We start from the raw sequence: 19059 nt of genomic DNA on the forward strand, positions 1-19059 counted from the left end.
CTTCAAGAAAAGCAGCTAAATTTCAAATACAAAGTGAAAGCAGATTCAACTCTAATGGATGCTTTGATTATTTTATAGTCAAATTTTATTCCAGATAGATCCGCATAGATATTTTCTCCTATAAAATTTCTAAATACCTAACACTACCTGATACTGATCCAAGAACATCAAAACAAGGCCCTTGGAGCCTGTCATGTACCAGTTTGCATCAAATTCCTAAGCAGAATTATTTATTTTCACCAAATCATCCCATTTTACTTTTGGATTCTGTTAATGACATTTCCTGTTTTCTCATGATCCAAACGAGACTTCAGAGACTTCACTACAGAATTGAGTCTTCCTCTGCCTTCTATTTCCAATTTCTGGGCCTGACCATTTTTTGTTCCTTTCTCTTCTACTCGCCATATTAACCTAGGACAGGCCCTTATTACTTAGTGTCTGGATAATTCTGATAGGCTTCTAACTAGTTTCTCAGTCTTTAGTTTATTCCATTTTAAGCCTATTTTCCACTGCCATGCTAATCTTCTTAAAGCACTGCTGTCAGTGTCCTCACGGTTTTGATGGTTTACTGCTATCTATGGTACAAAGTTGGAGAAGGAAATGGCAACCCACTCCAGTGTTCTTGCCTGGAGAATCCCAGGGACGGGGGAGCCTGGTGGGCTTATGTCTATGGGGTCATACAGAGTCGGACACGACTGAGGTGACTTAGCAGCAGCAGCAGCATGGTACAAAGTTCCCATTCCTTGGAGCAACATTTGAGGACCACCACTGCCTGCTCTTAATGTTTTTCAGTCATCTTCCCACTACAGTCAGTTTTGGTACAGTGCTTGTTTTGAAAATGTGAATTTGTTCCAACGCAATTGACTTATCAAGGAACAATTTGAACATAATACAAACACGTCCCATTTCTTTATGCACAATTTCATCCACAAAAAACAATGGTCGAATACAGGAAATAACACCTAACTGAACCAAGACACTTAGAAATACACAAGACTGACACTCCTCAAACATCCACTAGCCCCCTGGGCTCTCCAGGTGTGTGTTAAATTAAATCCTTTTGCATCAATTGTTACAATTTTGTTTGACTTCAGATAGCCTCCTTCTATCACTTCTCAGTAACTCACAAGCTGCAACCCTCTGATATCCAGTACCACAAGCAAACTCCCAATTATTTTTAAAGGTAAACTGCCATATTTACTGCAGTTAGTTATGTATTTCCTGTTTATTTAACAGAGTGAAACTGTGGATTTTATTAAGTTTTTATCTTTTTAAGCATTACTGATGGTTTTTGAGTATTGTGCTCTTAACTCCATTTTCCCTCAAAGCTCTGGATTTTCTGCACCATTTGTCCTGCTGCAAAGACTGCTAGGAATGCATAGGTCATGTCACAGCAGAAGTGATAATATTTCCTTTTGTGAGCTTTCTGCTCCAACCTGATAGACCTACTTCCCTTGAGTTTTCCCAACCTAGGCATCCTATCTAGAATTCCCTCCTCTGTTTTTCATGACCAACAACTCAAATTTTAAAAAGATCGATTCAGTTCACTTGGGAACCCAGCCCAGTGCTTATTCTGTGACTTCATTTACTACTCTTTTTTTTTTTTTTTTTGTATTTGTGCCTTAGTTCAGCACTTAATTCTTAGTACTCAGTGTCTGAATAACTCTGATTAAGAAAGCTTACCCTATTCTTCAGTCTGATTCAAAGTTCTAAAAAACAGGAACTTTAGTTCTTAACTACTCTCAAAATTCCACAGCATTTTCAGCAGGCCTTCAGTGTATTAAAAGTAAAAATCAGTATCAGTAAATATTTTATTATATCTTACATCTTCTGCCATTCTCCAACAACTTATTTTCCAAATGCATCTATATGGATTCCCTTCAACAGGTTCTAATTCTGTTCCTATAAAACAGTAAAAGAAATAAAGTTTACAGTTTAAAATGAGATCTTACTTCAATAATTTCTAAAAACAAAAGCTATACTTCCCAAAATTGCTATTTAGAGTTAAATATATCCCAACTCTCAGAATAAAACCTATTAAAATACCTCCATTAACATTGGGGTCATGATAGAGTTTCCAGCCTTCAAGTGTTGCAGCTCTCCATGCCTGGCCACAGCGTTTGCAGAGTCGCTGTGCCTTTAGAAACAAGAAAAAGTGGTTGGCCATATAACCAATCCAGTACCAAAGAAATACACGTGCTTTGTAGAAAAATATAAGTAATTTAACAAAGGATTAGATAATTTATGGCACAGATGTCACAAAGGACGGTGTAGACAAATTAGTAATGGCATTTCACATATGCATGTCTTCCTGTGGTCCCTATCTTTCTTTCCCTAATAATCCCTTTGCTCTTTGATTTTGGGCTCACCACTAGGTGTTCATGGTGCCCACAAGTATTTAATTCTGCTAAAGACAAATGGGTTAAAAAGGCTGATGACCCCTGATTTATGTAAAACCAGTTAGTCTCTATAATGACAGGGTGCTACTGCTCATTCAGGCCATAAACATGATATGTCTTTAAGTTAAATGTGACCCATCAGATGCACCTGATGTACCACTGAGATAAGACATGTTTGTTGGTCCAAAATCTCTCAGGAACCATCTCTCCCCCATTTAGTTCACATGGTTTGAGTAGATCATACGATTCCACCTCTGAACTCAACCATTAGGCATGTGATCTAACAAGAATCACTCCTAGGACTCTTGCCAGATACTGGGAAAGAGACACTCCTTTTGCTGGGGTTGCTCACTTGCAAGAAGATATAACAATGGAGCTGCTGGTGGCTGTTACCGATACAAATGGCTTCTTGAGAGTGAAATCACTGAGGATGGCAGAGTCAAGAGCCTGGACAGTATGTAATGACATCTTCTGAGTCCCTGGATCCTGCGGATATAACCCTCTATACTTCTGTTCCAGGAACGAATCAATTCCCTGCTTGTAAGTAATCTGAGTTAGGTTTCTGTCATTTGAACCGACAGAATCTGATTAATACAACCAGTTAAAAAGCATCATACTCCAAACATATTTGGAATTTATAGCTCATAAAAGTTATAAATGCTATAATTAAAGCTATAATGTAGCAACATGGAAAAATATTTTTTAAATATCTGATATGTTATCTGAAAAAAGGCAGTACAAAATCTGACTGCAGAATCGTAAAAACACTTATTTGTCTAAGTGAAATTAGCTAGACACAAACGAGCAAATATTATACGATTCCACTTACATCATAGCTAAAACAGGCAAATTCACAGAAAGTAGACTGGGTTACCAAATACTGAGGGAAAGGGAAAATGGGAAATTACTGCATAATGATTACAGAGTTTCTGTTTGGAGTGACAAAAAGTTTTAGAAACAGTGGTAATGACTGCACAACACTAAGAAAGTACTTAATGCCATTGAAATTAACATTTGAAAATGGTCAAAATGACAAATTTTGTTATATATCTTTTATCATAATGAAAAAAATCAATAATGCAAAAAACTACTGAGTTAGTCACTTGAAGTGGGTGAACGGTACAGTATTTGAATTGTATCTCCATAAAGATTAAAAAAAAAAACAAAACCTGGAGGTATACTGTGTTTACAATTATGTTAAAAACAGGTACAAAAGAAAAAGGGTTGTAAGTAAATTTTTATTTAAAACCTATCTGTGATTATGCAAAAGTAGTAGGACTTCAGAAGTTTTTGGTTTTCAAGCCTCTCAGTAATGTGATTATACTTTTGTTTTCTCTTGTCAAAAATACATCTCGTTTGCCATTGTGACTCCTAATATCCTGCACGTAAGTTGGCACAGTGGCTGGGCCTTAAATATTTTCTGAATAAATGAATATATGTTACTTCTTTTCTTAATTAAAAACTAAGAATGACGTTTAATAATCCAAGGGTTACTACTATAAGAAATTACTTAATATATGCTGGTGGTTTGTAACAGAGAAGAACAAACAACACCTTGAACTAACATATTTCTATCTAAAGAACATCATCTAGAGTAGAGCAAAACAGGTACAACATAATATCTAATGCTTGAAGCACCTCTGCATCAGACTGTCTCACTTAAAGGAGTCCACAAAACCATTCAGTAAGCTTGTAATTAGATACTTCACATCCTACATGCAAGATCTTAACTATCACAAAGGAGGTTACATTTTAAAGAGGTGAAGTTAAAAGGAAGAAGTCTGAGGGCATCATAGTCTTCAAATGCTACACAGTGTCAACTAGAAGAGCAATGAGATTCCAAACTAGAAATAATGAGGCTATGCCTAGAGTGCAAAGTACAAATACAGGAAGCCAAAGCTTAACTTCTTATAAAGAATTTTCTACCAGAGATATGCAAACTAAAGTGCACTGCTTTTCTGAAACAATGTGTTATCATTGAAAATGTTAGGCTTTAGACCCAGAAATACTGTGAAAAACATTAATGCATTGAGGAAGTATACTAACTTGTCACAAAAATCCCTTCTAACTTATAGTCTGTGACTTTGTGACATTGGACAAGCAGGAAATGTATCATTTACCTCTTCTGTCATTCCAGCACGAATTAGAGTGAAAAGATATTTGAGTAATCTGACTTCATCTTCTCTATCCAGATCATCAAGTGGCATCTTCTGTCTTATGGGAGCATCAGGGTCCTACAAAAATTAATCAACTATAAATCCTTTATATCCATATATAATTTAAAATCATTGAGACATGATAAACGTCTCCTGAGTTTATATACTGAAATAAACTAATTTAATTTAGTTAGGTAACAAAGGGAATGAAAAAGTCGTAAGTGTTCCAAATAGACATAATTGTCTGCTGCCCATTCAAAACAGACTCCACTGGTCCACCAAGCTGCATGCCTTAGTCAGGCAAGGCAGAGATATCACTAGTCCAGCACATAAACTCTAGAAATTCTACTCATAATTTAAATAGACTTGAACTCTACCCTGCTGTAGCAACTATGTGGCCAAGTTAATCCTAAGTAGAATTAGGCCTAGATGGAGAATGAGCAGAGAAACTCCAGGAATTACAATGCATGCCGTGACTAGAAGGTACATAGCTGGTTCTTCCCGAGAGCCCAGTATGGGATTAAAAGTACATAAAAATAAACCCATGTCCAACAAAAGAAATTTTAAAATAGATTTCTGATAAATACCTCTACCCTCCAACAGTTATTTCTAACTACCATTCACGAATAGAAAGAAATGTGCATTTAAACACTAGGGATAACACTGGCCTCACTTCTGCGGCAAAGAGCACACATTATCTACATGATGAATTTCAGATGAAAAGCTATTTTAATGTGAATTAAAAGGAGGAAGTAATTCTTATTCCAAATGTTACTGAGTAATACAAGTATCAGTTCAAAAAATGGAATGCATAATAGGTCAATTGGCTAGTTCCACAAATATTTTTGCAGATATAACCATCCAATTTTGGAAGATGGTTTCTTTCTGACAAAAGGAAATCACTTTTCAGAAGTTAAGGATAAATGATTTTTAGTTGTTTGTTGTGGGATAATTTTGCTACATTACAACCACTGTCAGTAGTTTCCAAATAATTTTAATCAAAACGCACTTTTGTTACGAAATAAAGTTTTACCCATTTTTTCAGTTCTTACTTACTTCTCTCACTCTTCACTATAAACTTTTAGTTCACATGCCTCCACCTATCACAAAGCTCTGTTTTGTCATTTCTACAATTATCAGACTCTCATTTTTTCAAACCCACTGCTACTCCCATTACTCATATCCTAGAATGACTTTTGTAACCTCAAGCTAATTCACAAAGCTTGATTTTCTCTCCCTGCTTTCTACATAGAAGAACCTTCACAGGTCACCATCTTATAGTTAAAGAGTTAAACTTTGCTATAAGGTCAAAGTTAATTTGTTTTAATGACAGCAAATCAAGAATACTTTCTACACTCTCTTTTACAATTTACAATCCATAGGCCACAGATGGGCTCAATACATGACATTATATTCAAATGCAACTTAGTACTTTTTAAGAGTTAAATAGTATATGCGGTCCTTTAGAAATCTAAAACAAGGATCCAACAGAAGAAAATTCTCAGTCTTTAAGAAAATCACTTAACTTTGAGGGCAACTTTCATGTCAAAGAACACTTACCAATTCAGTGACAAGAGGACGGACACTTCCTATATAAGAAGACAGCTGCCGCTGTTTCAAGGTATGCAGAGTATTTTCCCTGAAAATATACATACAACTTCTTTTTAGAAGAACAATTTGTATAGGTCTACTTAAAGAATCAAGTCAAGTCACAGTAAGAGTTGAAACTCAGAAAAAACATGCAAAACTCTAAATACAAAAGGGCATTTTAGCTCAGATGACTAACAATGTTGAACATTTTTTCATGACTTCAGTTCAGTTCAGTTCAGTTCAGTCGCTCAGTCGTGTCTGACTCTCCGCAACCCCATGAATCACAGCACCCCAGGCCTCCCTGTCCATCACCAACTCCCGGAGTTCACTCAAACTCATGTCCACAGAGTCCGTGATGCCATCCAGCCATCTCATTCTCCGTCGTCCCCTTCTCCTCCCCCCCCCAAACTTTCCCAGCATCAGAGTCTTTTCCAGTGAGTCAACTCGTCGCATGAGGTGGCCAAAGTATTGCAGTTTCAGCTTTAGCATCAGTCCCTCCAATGAACACCCAGGATTGATCTCCTTTAGAATGGACTGGTTGGATCTCCTTGCAGTATACGGGACTCTCAAGAGTCTTCTCCAACACCACAGTTCAAAAGCATCGATTCTTCGGCGATCAGCTTTCTTCACAGTCCAACTCTCACATCCATACATGACCACGGGAAAAACCATTGCCTTGACTAGACGGACCTTGGTTGGCAAAGTAATGTCTCTGCTTTTTAATATACTATCAAGGTTGGTCATAACTTTCCTTCCAAGGAGCAAGCGTCTTTTAATTTCATGGCTGCAATCAGCATCTGCAGTGATTTTGGAGCCCAAAAAAATAAAGTCTGACACTGTTTCCACTGTTTTTCCATCTATTTCCCATGAAGTGATGGCACCAGATGCCATGATCTTTGTTTTCTGAATGCTGAGCTTCAAGCCAACCTTTTCACTCTCCTCTTTCACTTTCATCAAGAGGCTTTTGAGTTCCTCTTCACTTTCTGCCATAAGGGTAGTGTCATCTGCATATCTGAGGTTATTGATATTTCTCCCAGCAATCTTGATTCCAGCTTGTGCTTCTTCCAGACCAGCGTTCCTCATGATGTACTCTGCATAGAAGTTAAATAAGCAAGGTGACAATATACAACCTTGACGTACACCTTTTCCTACTTGGAACCAGTCTGTTGTTCCATGTCCAGTTCTAACTGTTGCTTCCTGACCTGCATACAGGTTTCTCAAGAGGCAGGTCAGGTGGTCTGGGATTCCCATCTCTTTCAGAATGTTCCACAGTTTATTGTGATCCACACAGTCAAAGGCTTTGGCATAGTCAATGAAGCAGAAATAGATGTTTTTCTGGAACTCTCTTGCTTTCTCCATGATCCAGCGGATGTTGGCAATTTGATCTCTGGTGCCTCTGCCTTTTCTAAAACCTGCTTGAACATCTGGGAGTTCACGGTTTACATACTGCTGAAGCCTGGCTTGGAGAATTTTGAGCATGACTTTACTAGCGTGTGAGATGAGTGCAATTGTGCGGTAGTTTGAGCATTCTTTGGCATTGCCTTTCTTTGGGATTGGAATGAAGACTGACCTCTTCCAGTCCTGTGGCCAGCGCTGAGTTTTCCAAATCTGCTGGCATATTGAGTGCAGCACTTTCACAGCATCATCTTTCAAGACTTGAAATAGCTCAACTGGAATTCCATCACCTCCACTAGCTTTGCTAGTAGTGATGCTTTCTAAGGCCCACTTGACTTCACATACTGACCATTTATTTATCTGCTTTTGTAAGTTATCTGTTCAGATCTTTGTCTTTTTTATTCTCTTTGTTATCTCTTTGTTACAAGTTGGAGTTCATTTATGAACTACAGGTTCTTTATGTTTCTTCCAATCTGCGGCTTGCCACCAATTCATTTTCTCAATTATGTCTTTTAATAAGAAGTTTTTAATCTTGGTAAGGAGTAGGCAATGGCAAGCCACTCCAGTACTCTTGCCTAGAAAATCCCATGGACGGAGGAGCCTGGTAGGCTGCAGTCCATGGGGTCGCTACAAGTCAGATATGACTGAGCGACTTCACTTTCCCTTTTCACTTTCACACATTGGAGAAGGAAATGGCAACCCACTCCAGTGTTCTTGCCTGGAGAATCCCAGGGACGGGGGAGCCTGGTGGGCTGCCGTCTATGGGGTCGCACAGAGTCGGACATGACTGAAGTGACTTAGCAGCAGCAGCAATCTTGGTAAAGTCAAATCACTCTTTCCCCATTACTGGTTTCTGTGACACTTATTCTCCAAGTCACAAAAATGTCTTCTTATATTTTCCTCTAAAAAGCTTTAAATTTTAGCTTTTACAACTGGGATTATGATCCATCTTGAATTAACTATCGGGTACAGTGCAAGGGGGGCTTCCCAGGTGGTGCTAGTGGTAAAGAACCCACCTGGCAATGCAGGTTAGACCTAACAGATGCAGGTTCGATGCTTGGGTCAGGAAGATCCCCTGGAGGAGGGCACGACAACCCACTCCCATATTCTTGCCTGGAGAATGCCATGGGCAGAGAAGCCTGGCAGGCTACAGTCCACAGGGTCATACATAGTCAGACATGACTGAAGCGACTTAGCATGCACAATGGTGCAAGGGAGGTATCAAGGTTAATCTTGGTTCACACAGATTCACAGTTTTCTATGTTCAAAGAACATTTCTTTCCATCCTGGGCTGCTTCAATGCCTTATTAAAAATCAAATGACCATATATGTGTGGCTTTATTTTAGTATTCTCTATTCTCTTTTACTGATTGGGGAAAAAAAAGGAGACCAAGAGGTAAAAACTTGCAAAAATCTTAACAGATATTTTAACTTAAAAATTTTTTTTTCTGGGGCTTCTCTGGTGGCCCAGTGGCTAAGACTCCACACTCTCAATGCAGGGGGGGCCTGAGTTTGATCCCTGGTCATGGAACTTGATTCCACATGCCACACAGTTAAACAAGCATTTTTAAAATTTTTTCTGAAAATGGAAATTTCTTTCAGAAAAGTCAACATGAATCAAGATTTAAGATTTTAAAAAATATTTATTTGGTAGCATTAATTTTCTAGTTAAGCAGAAAAAAAATTGATTTGCAGACTTTATACACGTTACTGAATTCAAAGGCAAACTAAACGTTTCTCTTTTTTATATTATTTTTTATTGGAGCATAGTTGCTTTACAATATTGTGTGAGTTTCTTCTGTACAGCAAAGTAAATCAGCTATATGTGTACATATATCCCCTCTTTTTTGAGTTCCTTCCTATTTAGTGAACTTTTTCTTTAACTCTTGAAATAAATTGTCCCTTTAACCTGGGGGTTGCTTTCTGGTTTCAAGGTTTTAACAATAAATTAGAAGCACTGCAGAATGTAGGGAAAAGGGGGAAAAAACACACACATAAGTAGCTGGAAACATGGTAGAATTCTCTTGATGATCAAACTATGATTATTAAGAAAATGAGTGCTTGATAACATGATCATGTCATTCTTTTATTCTTGAGGCTTCCTATCACATTTAGGATAAAGGTCCAAACCCTTAGCTCGGCTGGCTGTCAAAGTCCTATATTAGCTGGCTCTCTTCAATCTCATTAACTACTATTCTTTTTCTTTGCTGTGTTCACACTAGCCTTCATGGGCAAATACTTTACCTTCTTAAAGTCTCTGCAGTTCCTGCTCTTGCCCAGACCACTTGTCACTCAAGTTTTGCATGCCTGACCTCCTTTATTTCTTAAAAGCCTCTTACTCTTACTACCTGTAACCTTATTTCCCTAGAGAGGCTTTCCTTGGTCACCTCTTCTACTGAAAATAACTCCCATTATTATCCTCGATCCATCAACTCTTGATTCCTTTTTCTTTCAAAGCTATTTACACCTAACAGGATATATTTATTTGCGGTCTAACTCTTACACAATTATAAATCCCATAAAGGCAAGGCTTTTATCTGTTTTGCTCACAGACCGAATTCAGCAAGAACTGAATAAATGTTTGTTAAAAGATGAATAAACAAAATCAACATTAAATGACTTCAGGAGTAAAAGTTTAGTGACTTACCAATATACTGATTTTGCATAAAATTCAATATTATCGGAAAAATCTCCAATCTCATCTTTAGCAATGCTTTCTAACCAATCCACCACCAGCTAGGGAAGGGGGTAAAGAAAAGAGCATTAACTATAAATTTTGTTAAGGATTTTATTAGAAGTAGCACTACTCCTACAATTAAAAAGAAAAAGTTTCTAATTCAAAAAATACCAAGTAACAACTTTTTCTACCACTATTTTTACTTTTTAAGGATGTATAAATATTATGGCAAAAGAAATTTTCTAGAGGAATAATACAGTTTTTAACAGGCTATTCCTATAAATGCTAGGGCTATTATTTGAAAACCAAAAAACAAGGTGCTTACTTCCTTTTAATTATAAATTAAAAGATGAAAAAGAAAAAAATTTAAGGAAAGAGTTTCATATCTAAAAAACTCCATTTTTTAAATGTCATTTACCTTTTCTCCATATTTCACCCCCAAAATGTAAAAACTCTAGTCATACCTGACTTTGTCGGACAAGTGAATCTCTCTGAAACAATGCTTCCACAACTGCTTTCTCACTGGCATTAAGAGCCTATTTAAAAAATTTGATGGAAAAAAAGAAAAGATGCTGCTCAAGGAACGTTATCTCAACAGAATGGTAAAAGAAAATCTGAAATAAGTATATTTTATCACCCATAACTATTTTAAGACAGCAAATATGTATATTCACCTTTGAAAATTTTTTATAAATAAATTTCAAACTGCTAGATCAACGAGCAGCTACTCTTACTTGATATTTTAATTCTTGGTTACACTTAAAATTTTTAAATTCTATTTCTCCAGAGATGTTGTTTTAGAGAACAATAAAACGTAAAACAAAATGAAACAATTCACAATAAAGGGCAGGATGCAGTCATGAGGCATATTAGGAAATTAACATTTAAAAATTTTTAAATCTTTTCATTCTACACAGAAGTTGATAGATGATAAAACTTAAGAACAATCCAAGGTTCTAAAGACTGACTTAGACAACTTGACATAAATATTAACAAGTTATATCAAGCAATACAGTAAAAGGATAACACACAATGACCAAATCTATTAATTAATTCATCTTATTCATGATTCAAGGAAAAGAGATATACATGAATCTTGCGAACATGTCTGTGTGCTCAGCCGTGTCCAACTGTTTGTGACGCCATGGACAGTAACCAGCCAGGCTCCTGTCTATGGGATTTTCCAGGGAAGAACACTGGAGTCAGTAGACATCCCCTTCTCCAGGAGATCTTGATAGATGCCAAAATGTCATTTGATAAAAGTATCCTCATAAATTAGAAATAAAAGAATATCTTGCCAATGTAATGCAGTAGCTATTAATAGTTGAAGCCTATAGCAAATATACTTAACTGTAAAGAGAGACACTCCTTTTAGAATCCAGAGGATGGAAAAAATAAGAATTGATGCAATTATTCAAATTTACTGTTAGTTCTAGCTAATATATAAAACCAGAAAAAGCACTAAGTAGTTAAAAATATGGAAAAAGAGTCACAGTCATCACTATGTGCAGTTTTACAGGAATACCTAGTTTTACCTAGAATACCATGATAATCAACAAAAAACTATTAAAATGTATAAGTGAGTTCAATAAATAGTCAAATATAAGATAAATAATCTTCCAAGATGTGCATCTCACTGGCTGGGAATGAAATAAGTATTTGTAAAATAAATAAATTAAAAGATGGAAAAAATATTTTTAAATATCTTAAGTGAAAAAGCAAGTTAACAAACATGGTTGAAATCATTTATTATAAAAGTATCTTGTCTTCTTTTGTGACTATTATTAGTTGCTTTAAACATAGGTTACTTTTTGTAATGAGAACACAAAAACAATTAAACCCTAAAAGAGCACCTTGTCTTTATGGTTTTAAAGGCATATTTTTACCAAGGATTCAAAGAACAGGTTAATTACTATAATTTTCAAACAAAATGCACGCATGCGCACACACATACACACACACACAAAGATGGAAGATGTATGAACTTGTTCTGCAGAGCTGGCACAACTCGAGGCACTAGAACTAGATAAGAAAAAGTCACTAAAAAAGAAAACATATTTGGGAAACTTCTAAAAAAAATCAGCTAATAAAATTTAGCAGCATATTTAAGAATATATCATGACTCAAAGTTTATTTTGTTTGAGGATAGTTCAACATTAGGAGAACTATTAATGCAAACCATTATGCTAATAAATTAAAACAGTAATCTATAGGACTTCTCTGGTGGTCCAGTGGTTAAGAATCCACCTGCCAATGCAAGGGACATAGGTTTGATCCCTGATCTGAGAAGATTCCACATGCCACGGAAATGTGCTGCAACTAGAGAAAACCCACGCAGCAACAAAGACCCAATGCAGCCAAAAATAAAATAAATTTAAAACAAGTATCTACAGAAGATAAAAAGCATTGACTGCAACTCTTAGCTAGTTAGGAGAAAAAAAAAATTCTTAATTCTTCACTGAAAGAAAATCATTCTTATCAAAAGTCAAGTACAAGAAAGGAATACCTGCTATCATTGATATAATTATATGGGAGTTCTTAGTCCATGCTATAAGGCAAGTAAGAGGAATAACAGACTATGGACTTCCTTGGTGGTACAGTGGATAGCAATCTTCCTGAGAATGCAGGGAACATGGGTTTGATCCCTGGTCCAGGAAGATCCCACATGCTGTGGAGCAACTAAGCCCATGTGCCACAACTATTAAGCCTGAGCGCTAGAGCTCCCATGCTGCAAGCACAGAGCCTGTGGACCCCAACTACTGAAGCCCACTGGCCGACAGCCCATGCTCCACGGCAGAAGCCACAGCAACGAGAAGCCCCGCGCTGCAACCAAGAGCAGTCCTCGCTCGCTGCCCAGAGAAAGCCCATGCACAGAAAGACGACCCAGCACAGGCAAAAACAATCAAAAAATAAAAATAAAGAGTAAGCGTTCCGTAAAAATACAACAGAGCAGAAGGAGTAAAAGAAATTCATTATTAGTAGATGATTTCCGCCAACAGGGAAAACCCAGTAAAATCAAATTTAAAACTTACTGGAGCTAATGAGAGGTCCAAAAGATGGTCAAATATGAGCTTTACATGTAAATCATTAGAAAATGTTATAGGAAAGGAAAGTTATTCTCAACAAGGTTAATGTAAATCCTTTATAAATGACTTTTATGAAGAGCACAAATCTATATAATCTATAAAAGATCTAAATAGAGATGCCATATTCATGAATAGGAAAATCCAACATAGTTAAGATGTCAGGTCTTCCCAAATTAATATACAGATTCAATATTATTTCCATAAATTTCCCAAAAGGACTTTTAAAAAAGGAAATGATAAAGTTTATCTGGGAAAACGTGTGCAAAAATAACCCCAAATGTTTTTTAAAATGAAGAGAAGACTTACCCTACAAAATATCAAAACTCCTGAGCTAGAGTGACTCAGCTGTATAGTACTGGTTTTCAAATAAAGCAATCAAAACAAAAAAGAACTATGTATAAATATGATAGGGCTTCCCTGGTAGCTCATCTGGTAAAGAATCTGCCTGCAATGCAGGAGATCCCAGTTTAATCCCTGGGTCAGGAAGATCCACTGGAGAAGGGATAGGCTACCCACTCCAGTATTCCTGGGCTTCCCTGGTGGCCCAGCTGGTAAAGAACCCACCTGCAATGCAGGATATCTGGGTCTGATCCGGGATTGGGAAGATCCTCTAGAGAAGAGAACAGCTAACCACTCCACTATTCTAGCCTGGAGAATTCCATGGACTGTATAGACCATGGGGTCACAAAGAGTCGGACACCACTGAGCGACTTTCACTTTCATAAATATGATAAAGGGTGTCAGGATAAATGGATATCCATTGGGGAAAAGTTAAATCTTTTGCTCCCTTCACAATCTGGATGAATTAACTTCTTGTATAGAAAAAGAAAAACATGTAGAAGAAAACAGTGAGAATAATTTTCACATGGGTAAGAAAGGCCTTCCTTAATAAGATACGGTGAATGATAAAGGAAAGCATGACAGATGTTGATCAGTTAAAGACGGAAATGCCTGCTTGACAAAGACCCCTGAAACAAACCTGAAAGACAAGTGACAGAAAGACTATCTTTATCATTGAGGAAAGAAAAAGAAAATAATGAACAGACAAGTGAGCAAAGAATAGAATTCATACAATATAAATACTTCAGAATGAAAACACTCCATCTTATTAATGATTAACAATATGCGTATTAAAATGAGGTAGTTCCCCTCCAACTGGCAAAATCAAATGATTGATAGAAGAGCAAACATTTTCACATACTATGGCAATGTGAACTAGTACATTTCATTAGGAAGGCAACACAACAATCTCTCAAACTTTCTCCCAACGATTTCACTTCCAGAAATACAGGAAATCCTCGAATATGTAGGTAAGTGTGAATGTTCGTTGCATTGATTACTATAATAAAAATACTGGGAACAATTTAAGTATGTCCAGCAGAATGTCTGAAAAAAATTATGGTACATTTATACTTTAGCATACTATGAAAAAATAAGGTAAAATTATACGAATTGACATGAAAAAAACTAAAAAATATTGATGAATAATAAAAACTCTCAGTGGACTTTCCTGGGGGATGAGAATCTGCCTGCCAATGCAGGGGACACAGGTTAAATTCAGGAAGATTCCACATGCCACAGAGAAACTAAGACCCTGAGCCTGAGGACTACAACTACTGAAACCCATGCACTCAGAACCTGCGCTCCTCAACAAGAAAAGTGACCACAGTGAGAAGTCTGCTCACTACAACTAGAGAGCCTGCACAAAGCAATGAAGACCCAGTGCAGCCAAAAATATAATACATTTTTTTAAAAAAATTTTAAATTAAAAAAATAAAAACTCTCAGTATAATGTATAAATGAGAGCATACGATATGGTAAAAAAGAAAAAAAAAGAGAACCCTTCCCTCAAACCATCCCTGCCAAAGGAAAGCCAGTAACTAGACAAAAGTTACTGCCATAATTCCTAAGAAAAATGATGAAAGTTTTGGCTTAAGTGGTGGCAGCAGAAACAAGATGAGAGACCAGAACTGCAACAGAAGAGACAGAGCCGGTAAAGTCTGATACACAACGTGCAGCTGTTTCTGAGATGAGGCAGAGACCAGTCTAGACCCTGGCTACTCAAAGTGCAGTTTACAGACCAACTACACCAGCACCATCTGGGAGCTTGTTAAAAATGCAGACTCGGAGGCCCATCCCAGACCTACCTAATCAGAATCTGCAAGTTAACAAGATCCCCAGGTGACTGATGTGCACAGCAAAGTTTGAGAAGTGCTGGCTTAGAGAATGTTCATTGGTCATGGTGCTATCCACTGAAAAACAAGAGTGGGTTTGACTTTTGACAGGTTGGAGTTATGGTACTTGAAAATTATTCTGCTTTAAAAGAAAAAAAGAAATACATTTGACCCTGGAACAATGCAAGGGTAAGTCAGGGTTATCGATCCTCCTTGTACTCAAAAATCCAAACATAATTTTCCAGCTGGTTCTCTATATTGCTGGTTCCTCTGTATTGGAGGTTCTGCACCTGAGAATTCAACCAACTGCAGAGTGTGTAATACTGTAGTATGCATTTAAAGGGGAAAAAAACCAATCTGCATATTAACTGGACCTATGTTGTTCAAGAGCTAACTGTAGAAGGTGCTGACTTCTGAAGGGGGGCAAAGTGGCTAGGTTCCCACAGGTCTACTGGGAGCTGAAGAAAACTATGAGGAGACGATTTACAGAATGAGACAGAGTCGGGTGACTCATTCCCTTCAGGCTCTATCTTCCGCTTGAAGTCTAGAAGAGGACAAAATACATTCAGCACTGCAGACAAGTCTGCACAATTTAACAGCTTGACTAATACCTGGCGTGCTGCAGTCCATGGGGTTGCAAAGAGTCGGACACGACTTGGCGACTGAACAACAACTAATACCTTTACTAGGAACCAAGTCACTGAAACACCCCACCCAAACTGCACGAAAAAAAAAACTTCTACTGAACGGCCCAAGGGACAACTCCTTCAAATTTCCCAGAAATTCAATGTTTCAAGTTCAGTGAAACACATCCTTCACTGTCTTAGAAGAGGGTCCTTGGTCTAAAGGAAGGCATTTTTAGAACACTGTGATTGCTCTTCCCAAATAACTTGATCTTAAAAAAACACCCATAAAACTTCTGTGTAAATATATGTATAAAGACGCAAAGAAAATGTCTGGTAGGATACGTACTAAATTGTTAGACTGAACAGTACGAAGGATAAAACAGAACTTACACCTTTCACTCTTCAATGGACTTCAGTTTTGCTTACTGTATCTTTTATTTACTTGTAAAATTTTAAAAATGGAGAAACTCTAGATGGAAGATCAAAAATCAAATTCTACTACTAAAACCATTTAACTTTTTAAGTATTTATAAAGGAAAAAACAATATAAAACTTACAGTAATTGCAAACATACTTTCATCTTCTAATGCAGATTGTATTCGGTCTCTGGGGAAAAACAACACAAAATGAAAAAGCCATATTTCACAAGAGTAAATGAAATCACCATTAAGCTAATATATGCACAAACCTGCATTCCACCTGGGATAACTTAGCCAACATGCATTAAAAACAAGAATCAAGTAGTAAATGCCTTCTGACTCTAATATTGACAAAAATAGTATTTACTAAAAACAAAGACAATACAAAGTTTTTGATGGCCACCTGCTAATGCATAAACTTTTCAACGTAACGTATTCACATGGCCAAAATGAAAAAATACGATTCTCTTGACGTATTCTCACTGGAATGAGAAAGCAACAGAATGAGAGCCAAAACCAAGGCGCATCTAAGAAAAATTTGGTTAACTTCCCTCAGACTTCTACATTACATAAAGTGTATCTTTTACTTTTTTCCTTAATCTACCTTCTTCTAAATATTGCTCTGTTTTTAACACATTCCTTAAATCTTTACAAATATCCAATTTTTGGTAGTTACCAACTTTATGATTTAATATTCCCCTCTTTCCTCCTAACTCACCTCTGACAGCTAAAGGCATTAGACATGATACACATCATAAAATGGCAGAACCTATTTCCAAACACACCTCATTCTAACTTCTAAGTTAATCGCGAGTTTATTTCTGAGTCCTACACAACTTTACCTATACAAAGAAGCCAGCAGCCTCCATGTAACCATCTCCTGTTGAAGAAGCCAGAGCATACTGGCTGTTTTTGAAAATTTCTGAAGTCCAGGTGTTGCTCGGCTCACGATTTTATTCAGTATATTTACCTGAATTAAAGACACAAATGTAAAGAGGTTTTCTGTAATTCTGAGTCACAACTTTGTATTCTTCAAGTACATAGTGCTCAAAGTACATATTTACATTACAAATCTTTCCTGTCTATTACCTTTTTAAAGTGTAACATAACATTCCCATTAGAAAGGGCCATAATTTGAAGGTGTGTCTAGGTGAGTGTGTATGTAAAAGTTTAACATACTCTAGATTTCAGATTCAACAGTAACAGCGATGAGTATATTTTTCTCCCTGAAGATCAACCCAGAAGATAGCTAAATCTAACCTATGCCTGGTAAAATCACATATCATGAACCAACAGAGCAGAATGAACATTAAAAATAAGATCCTTTCAAATTATCTGAAAAATTTATACCATATAAAAAAATTAAGAAAAATTCTCCTACTGGAACAAAGACTTTTGATGACTGGTACAAAAACACTGCCTTTTTTTTTTTTTTTTTTGTCAAAACTTAACCAAAATCCCTCCTTGTTGTAAAACAGCAGCTCTTTACCACTTAAGGACTTTCTATGAAAGTCTAATGAAACATACAGATATTCTCCACAAACACACACCAAATTACTTAACAGATTTAAGAACCAGGGTAAAGGAAACTTTTCTCAAAGGTTGTGAATATTACCTTTTATCAAGGGCATTAAGAAACAGGATTGGTCTCATTCAGAAAATGAAAAAAAAAACACACCAAAACAACAGGTTTCCCCACCTTTTTAAAATGGATTCACAGGGTAATGCTACTTCTGTATTAAGGTCAGTGTTTAAAAAAAGAATTATCTGTACTTCTCATTCCTTTAATAAATCCTCTAATGGAATCCTAACTCCAGTGATTCACTAGGTGATTATTAATGCTTTTCTTATGTAACGAAGCTATTGATTTTATAATGGAACAATTCAGAAACTGATTATTGAAATAACATTCAGTTCAATTCAGTTGCTCAGTCACGTCCGACTCTGCGACCCCATGGACTGCAACACACCAGGTCTCCCTGTCCATAACCAAGTCGGAGTTTACTCAAACTCATGTCCATTGAATCAGTGATGCCATCCAACCATCTCATCCTCTGTTGTCCCCTTCTTCACCCACCTTCAATCTTTTCTAGCATCAGGGTCTTTTCAAATGAGTTAACACTCTGCATCAGATAGCCAAAGTATTGGAGTTTCAGCTTCAACAACAGTCCTTCCAGAACAGTCCTTCCAGAACTGATCTCCTTTAGGATGGACTGGTTGGATCTCCTTGTAGTCCAAGGGACTCTCAAAAGTCTTCTCCAACACCACAGTTCAAATGCATCAATTCTTCAGCACTCAGCTTTCTTTATGGTCCAACTCTCACATCCATACATGACTACTGGAAAAACCACAGCTTTGATTAGATGGACCTCTGTTGGCAAAGCAATGTCTCTCTCTGCTTTTTAATATGCTGTCTAGGTTGGTCATAGTTTTTCTTCCGAGGAGTAAGGTCTTTTAATTTCATGGCTGCAGTCACCATCTACAGTGATTTTGGAGCCCCAAAAAATGAAGTCTCCCACTGTTTTCCCATCTATTTG

The 19059-nt window shown here is 36.8% G+C and overlaps 1 protein-coding gene across 2 annotated transcripts in view; it reads right to left on the bottom strand.

Annotated features, from left to right (window-relative positions):
- Positions 1–19059, bottom strand: part of NUP107 (nucleoporin 107) — a 51290-nt gene that overhangs the window by 17616 nt on the left and 14615 nt on the right. For both annotated transcript variants that reach the window (XM_055394940.2, XM_088837012.1), the window contains exons 7-14: positions 17365–17492; positions 16661–16709; positions 10682–10753; positions 10188–10276; positions 6116–6194; positions 4520–4633; positions 2047–2137; positions 1826–1902 (exon numbers count right to left, since the gene is read on the bottom strand). In XM_055394940.2, the coding sequence (XP_055250915.1) occupies positions 1826–1902; positions 2047–2137; positions 4520–4633; positions 6116–6194; positions 10188–10276; positions 10682–10753; positions 16661–16709; positions 17365–17492 (699 nt within the window). The remainder of the gene's footprint in view (positions 1–1825; positions 1903–2046; positions 2138–4519; positions 4634–6115; positions 6195–10187; positions 10277–10681; positions 10754–16660; positions 16710–17364; positions 17493–19059) is intronic.

Source organism: Moschus berezovskii, chromosome 6, assembly GCF_049115385.1.
Source record: "Moschus berezovskii isolate FMDL1 chromosome 6, NW_MosBer_1.0, whole genome shotgun sequence".
In the NCBI taxonomy this organism is placed as follows: Eukaryota; Metazoa; Chordata; class Mammalia; order Artiodactyla; family Moschidae; genus Moschus; species Moschus berezovskii.